Genomic DNA, 14,374 nt, shown 5'->3' on the forward strand with positions numbered 1-14,374 from the left:
GTGAGCAGAGAGAGGGAGGGGGAGGAGGGGAGAGGAGGAGAGAGATTTTTATATCCAGCCTGACAATCTTGCCTTTAATTGAAACATTTAGACCATTTACATTTTACATAATTAGTGGTAAGTTTAGGTTTAAATCACCATCTTCCTATTTGTTTTGTTTATTTTTCTTTGTTTTTCTCTTTTCTGCCTTTTTTGACCAATTGAGTGTTTTTATTATTGTATTTTATTTCCTTTATTTGTTTATTAGCTATTTTATATATGTACATACATTTGTATATATGTATGGTGGTTGCTCTAGGATTGAAAGATATATCTTTAACTCATCACGGTTCAAATCTTCAAATAATCTCATACCATGTCACATACAGGGATGGGACCTGTAACGATATACTTCCCCCCCGCCCCCCCCCGTCCATTGCGTTATTGTCAAACATTTTACATAACATTGTAACATATGCCCGTAAACTCCACAGTACGTTATTAGCTCTGCTTTAAATAGTCAACCATCACTTAGATTTAAAAATGAAAAAAGTATTTTTTATTACACAAAAAAATCAGATCATGTTACTTTCTTGCTTAAAACCTTTCAACAGTTTTCTGTAGCACTTGAGTAAAATCTAGATTCGACATGTCCCACAACCTTGAGCTAATGAGGGAGAGAAAACATGTTTCCAGCATCTAGTTCTATGCTCATTTCATGAAAAATTCTCAAGAAATGGTAGCTAGTTTCATTATCAACTTAATTTTTATCTCAGTGTGATTGACATGCCCAGAGTAGTCAGTTAACCTAAATGAGTGCCCAGCAGTAAAAACTCCCTCCCTTCGACCCTTTTTCTGTCCCCCGCTTTGCTTGCTATATGTAGTCTTTCAGGAAAAACACTGCCACCTAGTCACATTTTGCTAAAGAATGTAGCCTTTTGGATTTGTGATCACCTCTTACATTTGTCTTGTGTTTAAACTAAGGTGCTTTGAAATGTAGAGATTTTTTGCGAGTTACTTGCTCTTTCTTAGACTGCTTTTTCATCCTCAGGGCTGTTTCCTGGTGGGAGGTTGGCCTGTTCTCTTCTTTAAAACTCTGACTTTAATTGGGCTGTGATTGTGGTTACACAGGGCCGCTCGGCATGCGTGTCTCTTAACTGTTTGGGGAGCAGCCCAGCGCATTTCCTTCCTGCGGGCTCTGAACGGCTGGTTCTTCTCTAGCACCTCGAGGGTCCGCATCTGCTGGGGCGAGGTGTCCCACCCAGCGCGGGTGGGCTATTGGATTCTCCATTATTACTGTCGGACCTAATTTGATGTTTCCCCAGGGCTGCTAGCCTCCCTGCTCAGTCTCCAGGTTGCACTGCTGGGCTTGGTGTTACCCGTCCCGGTGACGCTCTGTCCCTGTCCCTCCCTCTCCGTCCAGCCCTTCTTTATTACTGTGGGACCTAATTTGATGTTTCCCCAGGGCTGCTAACCTCCCTGCTCAGTCTCCAGGTCGCACTGCTGGGCTTGGTGTTACCCGTCCTGGTGACAGTGACACTCTGTCCCTGTCCCTCCCTCTCCGTCCAGCCCTTCCCACTCACCCCCTGAACAGCGGAAGAGCAGAAGGCCCTCCACACGCACGCACGGCCTGCGGCTCTCTCCAGACGGCCCCGCCCTGCCCACTCCAGGGGGCAGTATCGCTTTGCTTGGTGGCTCCTTTGTTCCTCTTTCAGTCAACGTCCCTTGTCTCCCTACTCTGTGCCAGGCACTGGGAACTGGGGTGCTCGGAGTCCGACGCAGCGGATCACGCCCAGTATCCTGGTGGCCTTCTGGGGTGAGGGCGGATGTTCTAACTTGGCCCTGCCTGCTCTAACGATGAGGATTGGACGGGAACAGATGGGCTGGGTCCTCACCTCTCCCCACGTTGATGATGCTACTGCTCAGTGGCTTTGCGGCTCCCACGCCCGTCTGCCACTGGTCCTTCCTGGTCTGCTGGGCCCTGGTTCTCCTGGTACCATCCACCCCCAGGCCTACGGCTACGTGATGAGCACCTCGATACTAAACAGCGGATGCTCCCTTCTCCTGGGACTCGGACAGAGCCCGCTCCGACTCTGCGTAGGGGCGTCAATCCTGCAGTATTGTTTGATAATTTCCCGCTTTTGTTTTCTTTATTTTTAGACACTGCCGTGAGTTAGATGCCACAGCTGCTAGACGGGGCCCCCATCTTTCTCTCCTGTGTTCCATCTCGGTGTCTTTGTTCTACGTCTAGGAAATCCCAGTTTTGACTTACAACGTTTCTATCGAAATTTTTCTTTTGGTTAACATTTCAAATTCCTACAAACTCCCACTCATTTGCTCTCTGTTCCTTTTGCACAGGCACACGTTCTTGTTTTATGGGCACAGCGCCTCATGGTTTCTGTGATGAGTCACCGTTGGCTATTGTTGCCGCCAGTTGGCTTTATGCTACACCCCATATTTTCTCTGTTTCTTGAGGTCCCTTTTTCTCTTTATCCTCGTATCTCTTCTCCATGGTAGTGGCTTTCCTAGAATTCAAAAACCTGGCTTTGTATTCTTCCTTAGGATTAAAGTGTAAGTTAGGGGGCAGGCTCAAGCTCCTGTAACACACAGGCCCCCCAACTACAATTGCCTAAGTAAAGCAGGTATTTGTTTACCTCTCATGGGCAGTCCAGGGGTGCGTGCTACCGGTTAGTGGTCAGCAGAGTCCAGCCAGAGGCGACTGTGGCATCGGCCAGGGCTAAGTGTCGTGGGGGGCAGGGGGCGTGGAGAGAGGAGCTAGAGAATGGAGAGACCTGTAACAAGGAATTCCAGCATCAGACAGAGGGGAAGTGAGCAGGATCGGGGGCAACCGGAAGCGTAGGTGGGGAGATGGTCAGCGGTACCCTGCCAGCCCGGGCTCTGGCCGAGCTCCTGCGCCAGGTGGCGTGCCTTTTGATGTTGAGGCACAGTCTCAGTTGAGAAGGAGATGAGGGGTCAGAGCAGGGCTCGGGGTGCTGAGCCCACAACAGCCTGGAACCTTAGTTAGCGACGGGAAGTTTGCTGCTTCTCGCCGCAGGCTCTGTGATGGACCGCCTGCCACCGGGCGGAGGGCCCTGGGAGCCCAGGACCTGTGGCGCTCTGGTCTGGGGCTGAGCGCTTCCAGCTGTCTCGGAAATGACACGCCGTCGTTGCTGCAGACTGAGACGCAGGGTTCAGAAATGAGAAGAACTTTTTTCTTTCCGTAGATATCTTATATTAACAGATTCAGATTGATGAGCAAATAATTAAAATGCACTTGAAGGCTATGCAAACTGAATTAATAGAAACTGAAAAAGAAATAAAAACTGAAGCCAAGGCAAGAAGACTGGGCATTTTTACATGTACTTTATTAAGAACAACACAGTACTTTCCATAGAGGGAAAAAGAAAAATGTAAAATGAAAACGAATCGACTGAGCGAAATACCTTCTAGGACGGGGGATGTAAATGAGGATGTCACAAGCACGAAAGTGGGGCAGTTTGCGAGGAGAAACACGAAGGAATGCTGAAGTCGGTTTTAAAATGAGACGGCTGAAGCAGAGTTCAGAGAGAAAAATTGAAGAAGACTAAATTCCTTAGTAATGAGCTATATAAAGTATGTTTGCTTTTAGACACAGAAATCTGATTTTAAATGATACCTACAGGGCGGAGATATTTAAAAAACTGTCGACTTATCCATCCATCCATCCATCCTTCCATCCATCCATATATCTATATTGGGACAGCTCTGTGTGGTTTTACTTAGAAGGTATAAATTGAATCTAAAATAAGGAAAAAAATCTGAGTCATATGTATCTGCAAGTTTTGGTAATTTGCAGTTTTAATTTTGGAAACTAACAGGAATAATCAGTTACATATTTATCAAAAGAATAATCTAGATTTCTTTAGGTCGATAAATACAACCTTCACATCAGGAAAGAGGCTGGAAGAAAATAATTGGGAAACCATTTTGTAAATATTTTAATAAGAACCGTAGTAAACAGTGTGGCTTCGTGAAGACCAGCTCCCGAGAGACTGAAGTCCTCCCCGCCTGAGACAGAGTGACGAGTCCGTGGGACTGAGGGGGAGGTGGCAGATATTAGCTGTCATGACTTCAGCGAGGATTTCGCTTTCTGCTTGGGGAGCACATAATAAGATAATCTCGGGTAGCGATAACCAGGTAAGGAGGAAATAAGGCAGAAGAATGAGGGAAGAGACGGGGCGAAGGCCGTGGCAATTGTGCTAAGGGAGGGGATGCTGGAGCTGAGATCTGAATAATGACAAGGGCTGACCCTGTGACCGTCCAGGGGAGAGCACCCCACGCGGGGAGCGCAGGGGCGGCCTCGGCCTGTTCCGTGGGTTGAGAGAAGGCCGGTGGAGCTGGCGTTCAGCGAACCGAGGTCGGTACGGATGACGCCAGGGCTTGGGAGGAACAGAGGGCGCGGGTCCCCGAGGGCGTGTGACGAAGGGCGCGGAGGATTTTATTCCGGGCGCTGGGAAGAGGTCTGAGGTTTTAAGCAGGGGGATAACAGGATCCACTCTACGTTTGTAAAAGGCCCCCAGAGTGGGCAAGAGGGGAGCCAAGAGGTGTTGACGTGGAGCGGGGGCTGGAGGCAGGACTCGGATGCTGGCCGTGGGCGGAGTTAGGGATGCTGGGCCGGGAGGACATTCGGGCGGGGGCGCTCGCCGATGGATTTGATGTGGACAGTGAGGAAAGAGACGCCCCAAGGACGATGACTGGGTGATTGGCCTGAGCCACCGCACCACTAACTGAGCTGAGCTTCAGGAAGGAGGGGCTTGGGGAAGGGTCGGGGAGCTGCCTCTCCGACTGCCTGCTGTCTGTCCACATGGAGGGGCGGAGTGGGCGCATGATATAACTCAGCTTAGGTGGAGAGGCCAGCGGTGGAGGGGCTGGAGTACAAGCCACAACGTAGAGATGACATTGAGATGACCTCACTGGGATGGTGACGATTCCTCTGTGAGGTGGTTATAAATAACAGTAGATGAGTGGCAGGTGTGTAGTGAGCTTCGTCTGTAGAATCAGGAAGAACAAGAGCGATGAGGACCGATAAGAGGGATTACAGACTCTGTCCCCGGAGCACAGCCTCACCAGATCAGCAGATGAAAATACTGCATGGGACACACGAACACGAGAATATTGACTCACTGCTGTGTCTCAAGTTCACATTTTACGGGGCGGCCTGTGTTTTAGTGTCAACTGCAACACAGTCTCCCACATCTCCCCTCTTTCTCCAGCCACATCCCACAGTCCTAGGTCTGGGTTTTGGCAGTTGGAGTGATAACCGCGTTAAGCCCCTTTCCCTGCCGGCCTCCGGGCTTCCCAAGGGCAAGTCTGTGTGTTGGCTTCGCGTGCAGCTGTTTCGTTGAAAGACCAGAGTCGCATAGGGACACTCAGAAAACAGCTCGATTGGTTTCTCTCACTGTCCCTTTAAAACCACTTAGAGACCTGCTTTTTTTCTGTCCTGTTCCATGAATGAAATCCCGGGCCCCTAATTTAGAGGACACGCCTGTTACTTTTAGTCACAGAAATAGTCTTGGTTCAATCCTAGAATGTTTAGTCAGTTCTACAGTCATGACTTTGAACTTCATGTGAAGAGTGTTTTCTCTCCTGGAGCTTGGGAGCAGCTGGCCGAGAGGCGCTGGGGACCGCGAGGTGAGCTGCCATTTCCCTACTCCGCCCCGCCCCCTGCCCTGCTCGGCCTTCGCTCTCCAGGCCTGGAGGGTCGCAGAGCGAAGAATGGTGCTAAGTTGCTCGTGTTTGGCCCGTCCTTAAAGGTGAGTCTTTCCATCAGAGAGGTTTTCAGGGGTTCTCAGAGGCCCACTTCTGCCCACTTCGGCTCCCTGTACGCCGCGCTGCCTCCCCACCCCAGCTTCTGCATCCTCAGCGCAGCCGCAGCCGAGAGCCCCTGGCAAGAAGCCCTCCTGGGTTGGCTGCTAAAACCAGTCTCAAGCTGCAGGAAGAACCTGTCCGTGGCCCGTGGAAATGCAGCTGCGCAAGCGACCATGCCTGGCCCCAGGGACGGCCTGTCTGTCTGCCTTCCTCAGGTGCGGGTCGGGTATGCATCTCGGGACCTACGTGGCGCTTTCTGAGTAGTCCCCTTGCAACCCCTCTCAAGGCTCCAGGTGAGGGGACACGCTCTCCTCTCCTCCACCCGTCGTCCTTCCCAGAGACTTCAGCCTCTACCGTTTCGCACCGTCAGAGGCTTCACAGTTAGTGTCCACCACCTTCTTGCAGTTCTCGAATAGATATTCTAGAATTTCTCTTTGGAAGGTGGGCTCTTTCTCACTTCTTCTGTTGATTTTGGTTCTGGTGCCTTAGTTGAAGCTGAGACAAAAGACAACCATCCCACCATCTTCTGTTACATTTGTATTTTTTGTACCTAGCCCAGTGCCTGGTATGTAACAGACACTCAGTAACTGGTTTTTGAGCAACGTAGTTATTAACGGGAAACGGCAGGAAGGAGCGGAGGCCAGACAGCCCGGTGTTCGGGCTCAGGCACAGCGTGAGGCGGCACCTGAGGGAATTCAGACGCCTGAGTGCAGGATGAGCTCACACCAGCGACGGGCTCGGATGGCGTGCCCGGGCCCAGCTCGGGCCCAGAAGAGAGATTCTTGCGGCGCTGCCACCGTTTCTCAGCTTCCGGGCTCATCTGGAAGATCTCTTCGTCTGCCTCGGGCCTCTCTGTGCTCCTTCATCAGAGGACCGCTGCCCTCCTGGGCCCAGGCCTTCCCCACATCTGGATGGCACGCCCTTACCATCCGGCTTTCCAGTTCCTTCCTCCCTACTGCCCTCGTTGTCTTGTCCCCGTGCTAAGAGCCTGTCACAGCACTCACCTTTCTGCACCAGGTGCCTCTGTAAGCTCCAGGAAGCCTGGCACTTCTTAGCTCACTCCGTATCCCAAGAAGAGAGCAGGCAATAAGTAAGATGAGTGAGTGAGTGAGTGAGAGAATGAATGAATGAATGAATGAATGAATGAATTGGCACCAGAGTCAATCGTAAAGCCTCCTAGGCCGAGTTTCAGGGGTGGGCCTCTCATGGGCCTATGGCCTTCAGCTTTCATTGCAGCCCAGGGGAGGGTGCTGGCTTGGGCAGCCTCCCCGCCATGGCTGGGTTAAGCTCCTGCTGTGGCTCCATGCACCTGCCCCCCGAGGGTGAGAACAGAATCGTGCCCAAGCGTCACCGCACAGCGGCTGAGGAGTCACAGCCTTGCGGTTTATAGCTCCTTTCCTCAAACTCATGCTCTTTAGTCCATCACCTTTAGAAATTTCACTGTGATCGTGACGTCCAATGACCAATTAAAAACATAATTCTGTTTGTATGATAACACTGTTATTTGGTTTGGATCCAGTTAAGCCCTGTAACAGTCGGTGTTAAAGTTCTCCTGAATTTTATACTCTTCTGGAGGTATTACAGTGTTGGATGTGTGTGTTATCCACCCTTTCCCCAGCTCCCCGCTGCCCAGACAAATGGGTCTTTTATAGCTAAGTCGAAGCTGGAATATGGTATGATCCTGCGCCTTAAAAAAATCCAATACATTATATTATATGTGACAGGAAAATCTGATTAAACTGAAGATTAAACAGTGAAGAGGCTATTTAAATAAATTACTTAATTATTTTGTTTTTAGACTTTTGAGGAATACTTGAAATATTTCCCTTTGGAGTTTGAGCAAGTGGATGGCCTGATTTGATGACCTAAAGTATGTCTCTTTTCTTAACGAATTGTAGACCTTCTTTTAATCATAAAATTGTAAACTAGGCACATACATAACATGAAAAGACAATTATAACGAGGTTGAGGCCAATTCCGCAGAAACGGAGGTGGCAGGTGTTCTTTTGTTCCACCATAGACCCCTCGTTGCCATCTGGACTTCGGACCTGATGGCTGGAGCTGCAGTAGCCCTCTTACGACAGTGGGGCTTGACTCTGTGACCGAAGGACGATGGCATCAGAGGACAGAAGGAGGATGGCACCTGATGGCATCATGGAGCCACTGTGCCCGTTTGGACTGCCTCGTCTTCGGCTTAATGTTACACGAGCCCCCTGTGTTGTTTAAGCTCCTGATTTTTAGGTCTTTGTCGCTTCCAACCCCCCCAAATATTCTAAAAGATAATTGGTGTTCATGGGAAAGTGAGTGCACTTGTGTCTTAGATGACCTCATACCAAAGAAACCCTGTCTATTAATAATAGTTACGAAAAAATTAGAAAAATCCTTATTTTTGAAATTGTTGCACTTGATATACCACCTGATTTTGTTTTAGAGACTATCAGTAATTTTAGTCCTAAATTTAGCAGTTCTAAATTAAATTACACACACGCATGCACAATTTAACGAGTGCGTCCGTATCCCAGGCACTGTGCTCTGCGAGTTGTATTCATTATCTCACTTAATGTTCACAGCAGTCTCGCGAGGTATTGTCATCTCCTCGTCTCCTACACAGAGAAGCAGGTGCAGGCAGGCGAGCAGCTTCCTGGAGGAGGGACCGGGACTGAGTCTGCTCAGCTTCTGGGTCGCTTTTTTGACTGCTGCCTTGTCCCGTTTCTGGGGACGTGACCGGATGAGCATGAGTCCATTCGCTTTAGCCGTTTACCACGTCAGTAGCAAGGATGGCTTGGTGCAACAATTAATGAATGTAATCCATCAAGTTGGACCTTCTGGCCAACCTCGACAGATAAAGAGAATTTATACTCAGATGGAAGATTCTAATACCCGTGAATCTGAGCATGGAGATTCAGGTTAGACATTAAAATGGACAGTCAACTGGCCTGTGTAAACCGGACTGAGCACACTAGACCCCCTTCCTCAGAAAAGCGGTGGGTGTTCCCACTCCGCCCAGGGCAGGATGCGCGCTGTGCTCCCGGCCACCCTGGCCTCCCCGCCCACTGTCCTCCCCACTCCGCCCACCGCACCGCCCTTCTTGCCCTTGGACTGTGCAGCTCTGCACGGACCAGACCCTCTGCATGGACCACTCTTCCCCCAAGTAGCCATGAGGCTCGTTCCCTCTCTTGATTCAGGTCATCGCTGCCATGGGACTTCATCAACGATGCCGTCCCCGTCCATTTTATCTACAACACTGTCCCTTCTTTTGCTCTCTACCCCCTTATCCTGCTTTATATTTCTTCGTAGCACCGAATGCTCCTGACATGTGGGGTCTGTGCCTTATTCATGAGGACAAGGCCTGATACATAGTAGGTGCTCAATAAATATTTGTTGGATGAATGGATGAAGGAAGAGTGAGTTCAAAGAAACTGCTCGTGTCCCGCGTTGATACGTGAAAACCTGGAAGACGCTGGAGAGCTGGGCCCTGTTCTGGGACGGACTCTATGTTCCCAAAGGTTTTGGGGGTTACGTGTGTGTGAAGACGTTGAGGTGCTTCGTACCTTGCGGTGAGTGAATGACCTCCGTGTGGCAGAAGTGACAGCAGAAAGAATGGTGTTTCAAGTTGGAATTTTCTTAAAAGGGAAGTGAAAGTGGAAAGTTATGTACAGAGTGGTGACAGTGACTCGTGACCTATGACCTTGGAGGGAGGATTCTTAATAACATCCATGAAACATGAGCGCCATGCGAGAAGATGGATCGTCTCTGGGGGTGGCTGGCGCATTTTGCGGGGGACCACCCTTAGACACGCAACGTCAATCCTGCAGCGTAGGAGGAAGGGCTGTGATCTGCAGAACGAGGTTATCACCCCCGGCTAGAGAAATCAAAGCTCAGAGGCTTTAGAGGTTGGAACAGATTTTGACAGAATTTGCAGCCCTTGGTGGCAGAAGAAACAGCCAAAGAAAAGGCATGGTCGATCGATGCACACGTTTTATCCGAGGAAAAGTGGCTTGGTTTGGGGGCAAAACAAGGAGTACTTGAAAATACATATTGAAGAGGTGTGTGGAAGGCGGTGTCCTGGGGGGGGTCTCCACTGCCAGGCAGAGGGGCTTGCGTGGAGTATGGCGGGTGTCGGAGCCTCCCTTCACCAGTTCTTGCCGGGCAGGGAAGTAACGAGATGGAAACGTCGTTGTAGGAGGTTATCCTGGTGGGAGTCTGAAAGATGACCCCCAAAAGAGGAAAGCGGAAGGGTTAGTTACAAAGTCAGTGATGTAAGTAGCTACGAGGTCAGTGCCGTGAAGAATCAGGAAGATGTCTTTTACCCACAAAAAGACACTGATGCGGGGTGGTGAGGGTGGGAGCATCTCAGTCTGCCCAGGCTGCCATAACAAAATCCCGCGAACGGAGTGTCTTAAAAACAATAGAAATTTATTCCTCACAGTTCTGGAGATGGGAAGTGCTCGAAAGGTAAGTTTCATTCTGAGGCCTCTTCTTTTGGCTCGTATGCAGCTGCCATCTTGCTGTGTGCTCATGTGACCATTTTTTCTTCTTTGTCTTATGAGGGCGCGAATCTCGTCATGGGCCCCGCCCTCATGACCTCATCTAAACCTAGTCATCTCCCAAAGGTCCCACCTCCAAATGCCATCTCACTGGGAGGTAGGGCTTCAGTATGAATTCTGGAGGGACAGGAACATTCAGTCCATAACAGGGAGGAATCAGAGAGGATGACGCGCTTTTGGATCTGACTTGTGGTACAATCAAAATAGGAAAACCAGAAGAAAGATCTGCCTTAGGGGGTGTGTGACAACCATGGTAACCTACCCGTGAGGCAGCCGAAGCCATCTAGGTTGGAAACGTCTCCGGGGGCCCCATCCCTGCTCACGAGCACCTCTTCCAGTGGAGAAGGTGCTGATTAGCCAACTCACAGTCATTTAGGGTCACACCTCTCTGTGACGTCAGAGCTCTGTCGATCCCAAGAGCAAGATCACGTTCGCTTTTATCCTGTACGTGCAGTTCATTCCTGACGCTGGACATCAGAGTACTAATTATAGTTTAGGGCGTCATCATTTTTAGATCACAATTTTTAGACTAATTTATGGAACTGATAAGATGCCGATGAATAACTTTCAGGTCTTGAAAAACAAAACTGATTTCCCCTAAAATCTAAATTACAGAGGAGGGTAGAAGTCGGATTTCATCTGCGAGCACATCGTGATCCCTGTCCGCTTCTCTGGAACTCACGTGGCATTCCAAGAGCTAGCAGGCCCCCGAGGGTTGGCTGGAGACCAGGGCCAAACCTCCCGGGGCTGCAGGGCTGTTTTTAGTTCTTGCCAGTCTAGACTCTTGTGCTCACTGAACTGGGATGGGGGTGGGGTGATGCAGAAAATGTTGATAAAGAGCTCTGATTCTGGGGTCCTCAGACCCTGCCTCACCCCTCGGAGCTGTGCAGTTGTGGTCGAGTTGCTTCCTTTCTGTAAGCCGTGGTTTCCTTTCCTCTAAAATGGCCTTGCTGTGAAGATGAGAAGAAACAAAAATAAAATGCCTGGAGCACAGCAGATGCTCAATAAACGAGCCTTTGTTATCATCGCCCTCATGCGCGACATCCTTCGAGGCCCCCCTGCATCCATGCGGACCTGGAGATTTGGGCGTGCCGCCCCAGACCGGCTGCCGTCCGTACCTGGGCTCTACTGGCGTTCATTTCCAGTTCAGGTGTATGTCAGAACCGCAGCATTATAGAATACTTGTAATAAAGATGTAAATAAAATGGAAATTTTCTAAAATTTTGGTTTGTGACGTTCTGAAATGAGATAAGAAGAAATACTATGAACCTGTCCCTGGAGATGCTGATGTTGGAAGTCTGAGTTGATACGGACCCGGCTAAACTTCAAGAGCTTAGGACCTCGCCAATCCTAATTTTATAATTACCCAATGACAATCCTGGAAGCATTAAATCTTTAAATGATGTGAGCTTAACTGAGAGAAGCTGAATTAAAATGGTGACACTGAGTACTTTAACTGACTTCCTGTAGAATCCTTGAGGAGGAGGTTAATTTTCTAATGCTCATATACATGATTGGCCAGTTTAGTAAGTAGTAAAGCAAAATGAAATATCTTACATCTGTCTTCATTTTTTCTTCTTTAAGGATGTCTAGAGTCCTGCTAAGTGAGCAGTGGGCTACTTTGCCCCATTCTGAATTAGATGACTGTAGAAAAATTCTAGTGAAAAAAATACGACCCCCCCCCCCGCAGGATATAAAATTGGTCATTAAAAAAAAAACATTTTCCAAATTTTGACTGAAAAATATGGAACTATGCTATAAACTATTTTATGTTATGATTAATGAAGTCCTAAAATGAAATGCTATGAGAACACTGTTGATTGGGTATAAAGATTCCAATAAAGCAAATTTCAGTAGCAAAAAACAAAACAAACTATTATATGTAATATGTATTTACAAAAAGGAACATTTTAACAAAAATTACAAAACCAATAGATATCAGGTATTGGATACTTACTTCTAAGTAAGCAAAATATTTTTTTCTATTTTATGAACTGTAGTTTTGTGCCTGTGAAAATGTGTACTTCCTAATCTCTTATAGCTTAAGTGTACAACGAGAATTAGACAGCAAACGTAAACTTTAAGCTGTCTCTAAATTACATTTATTTTTCTCAATTAAAATTAATTTTGAAATTGAGATTAGTTCTCATCCTATCATTCTGTGATCTTTCCAGTCAAAAAGAATTTTCTTACTACATTTTCACCAGAAGAAACTAGGATATCATAGATAAACTAAACCGCCCAGTCAAATTAAAAAAAATAAAAACACTATAAGTAAAATATTTCCGTAGCTTTTAGTAGCTTTAGTAGATTTCTTGTGAAAATTCTCAATTTTTATAAATATAAAATATGTAAAAATATCAGTACTAAAAAGATTACACCCATATACTCACTACCAATATTAAACCACTTGCTATATTTTCTGTTTTCTTTTTCAAAAGTAATATCATGTATCATTCTCAAACATTTTATAGTTTTAGTACAGATTAGAGGTCTATAAACATCATTAGTATAGTATTTATGTGTTTTAAAGTCCACATAAATAGCATATTTCATAGACTTTCTCTACTGTTTGCTGTTGAAGACCATATATGGTGAATAATAATTATTGAGTACCTTGGCCATGCAGCATTATATCACTTATGTTGAGAGAATTAAAGAAATAATAAATGTAGCTCTTGTTAGAAAAGTCAACAGCCTAGTTAAAATGTCAAGATGAAAAACTGGCGAGTTTGAGATGATACAGTATTTTACCTCCCATACGGGCGGAACGGGGTAGTTCCCACTCAAAGTATGGATGTTTGTTTTAAATAAACTGTCCATGAGTAGCTCTCGTGAGATACTTTTTGAGAAAGGTCGATTTGATATGTCATAAGTTTGGATGATCAAATTATTTAACATAAATTATGAGCCGATTTCAGAAAATAGTCATATTGTGTCTTTTGTGAGCTCCGGGATTGCTCCTTTAGAGTTTCCTCGGAGTAAAGAGTCAAGTTATAACGGTTTAAGAACTGGTTAGTCATCGCTGCTCAGTGTGCAGCGTGTCAAGTACTTAGGATGACGAGGATGGTAAGAGGGAGCATCTCTGCTCTCACCAGAGGGGAGAGTTTTTTGCAGACATTCTCCATGCTGTTCATCCTCCTGGAAATGCGTAAAAGTAGCTCAGTCAGTATAAAGTTAATGAAGGCCTAAATGAAATGTAAGCTGCATAGAACTTACTAGCAGGTTTTAATAACTAACTAGATGCTGCAAATATGTAACGCGGGTAAATAAATGGATGCAGCGCCTCCGTTTTGCAGCCCCTGCACCTGGGGAGACTGACAGTGGCCCCTTTGCTTTGCGTGTACTTATTTTCATGTATCTTAAATGAAAGAGCTGTGGGCTGGGAACAAGAGATGAGTGCTTTCTTGTCCAAATTGTCTCAGACCCTGCCTTGTCCTAGTCACAGATGTTTGTTAAGTGGCGATCTGGTGGGCTGTGTAGCTTTGAAGGAGAGGCTGAGATGTGTCGTGGAGCACTCGAGTTTCTCCAGAAATACGGGCTTTGCGGTGAGGATGATGGTGCCCCAGTCCGAGCTGAGAGCTCGGCAGCGAGTCGCGCAGACGTGGCCCGTCCTTTACCGCAAGTCCTCGTGGAATTACGGCTTGCGCTTCTTTGCTGTCTCACACCACAGTGCCTGGCGCCGGCGCTCACCACGTAGTCGCTGAATGATTTGTTGGGGTTCCGTGTACCATGACTTTGCATGGTTAATCTGCGAAAGCGTGGCACCCCGAAACTAGGTACTGATGAATTCTCATGCGGATGGGGAGCAAAGGCAATCCGAGTGTAAAATACTGTCGGGTACCCTCTACTTGGAGAGTCCCCGCTCCGTGCGCCCGATGAAAGGCGCCTGTCGCGTGCACCCCGCAGTGCTGTGCACGTTCCTGCCGCAGCCCCTCCGGGAGGAGGGTCGCCGAGCCCCGGAAATGAGGGCCGAGGGGCAGGTGAACAGGGGCGCAGGT

At 47.8% G+C, this 14,374-nt stretch overlaps 1 protein-coding gene across 1 annotated transcript in view; it reads left to right on the plus strand.

The window, feature by feature from the left end:
* RYR2 (ryanodine receptor 2) overlaps window positions 1-14,374 on the plus strand; it is a 561,319-nt gene that overhangs the window by 7,331 nt on the left and 539,614 nt on the right. The window contains 2 exon segments of the mRNA XM_025039067.1: window positions 1,727-1,795; window positions 5,710-5,771. Of these exon segments, the coding sequence (XP_024894835.1) occupies window positions 1,727-1,795; window positions 5,710-5,771 (131 nt within the window).

This window comes from Pteropus alecto, unplaced genomic scaffold, assembly GCF_000325575.1.
Source record: "Pteropus alecto unplaced genomic scaffold, ASM32557v1 scaffold189, whole genome shotgun sequence".
In the NCBI taxonomy this organism is placed as follows: Eukaryota; Metazoa; Chordata; class Mammalia; order Chiroptera; family Pteropodidae; genus Pteropus; species Pteropus alecto.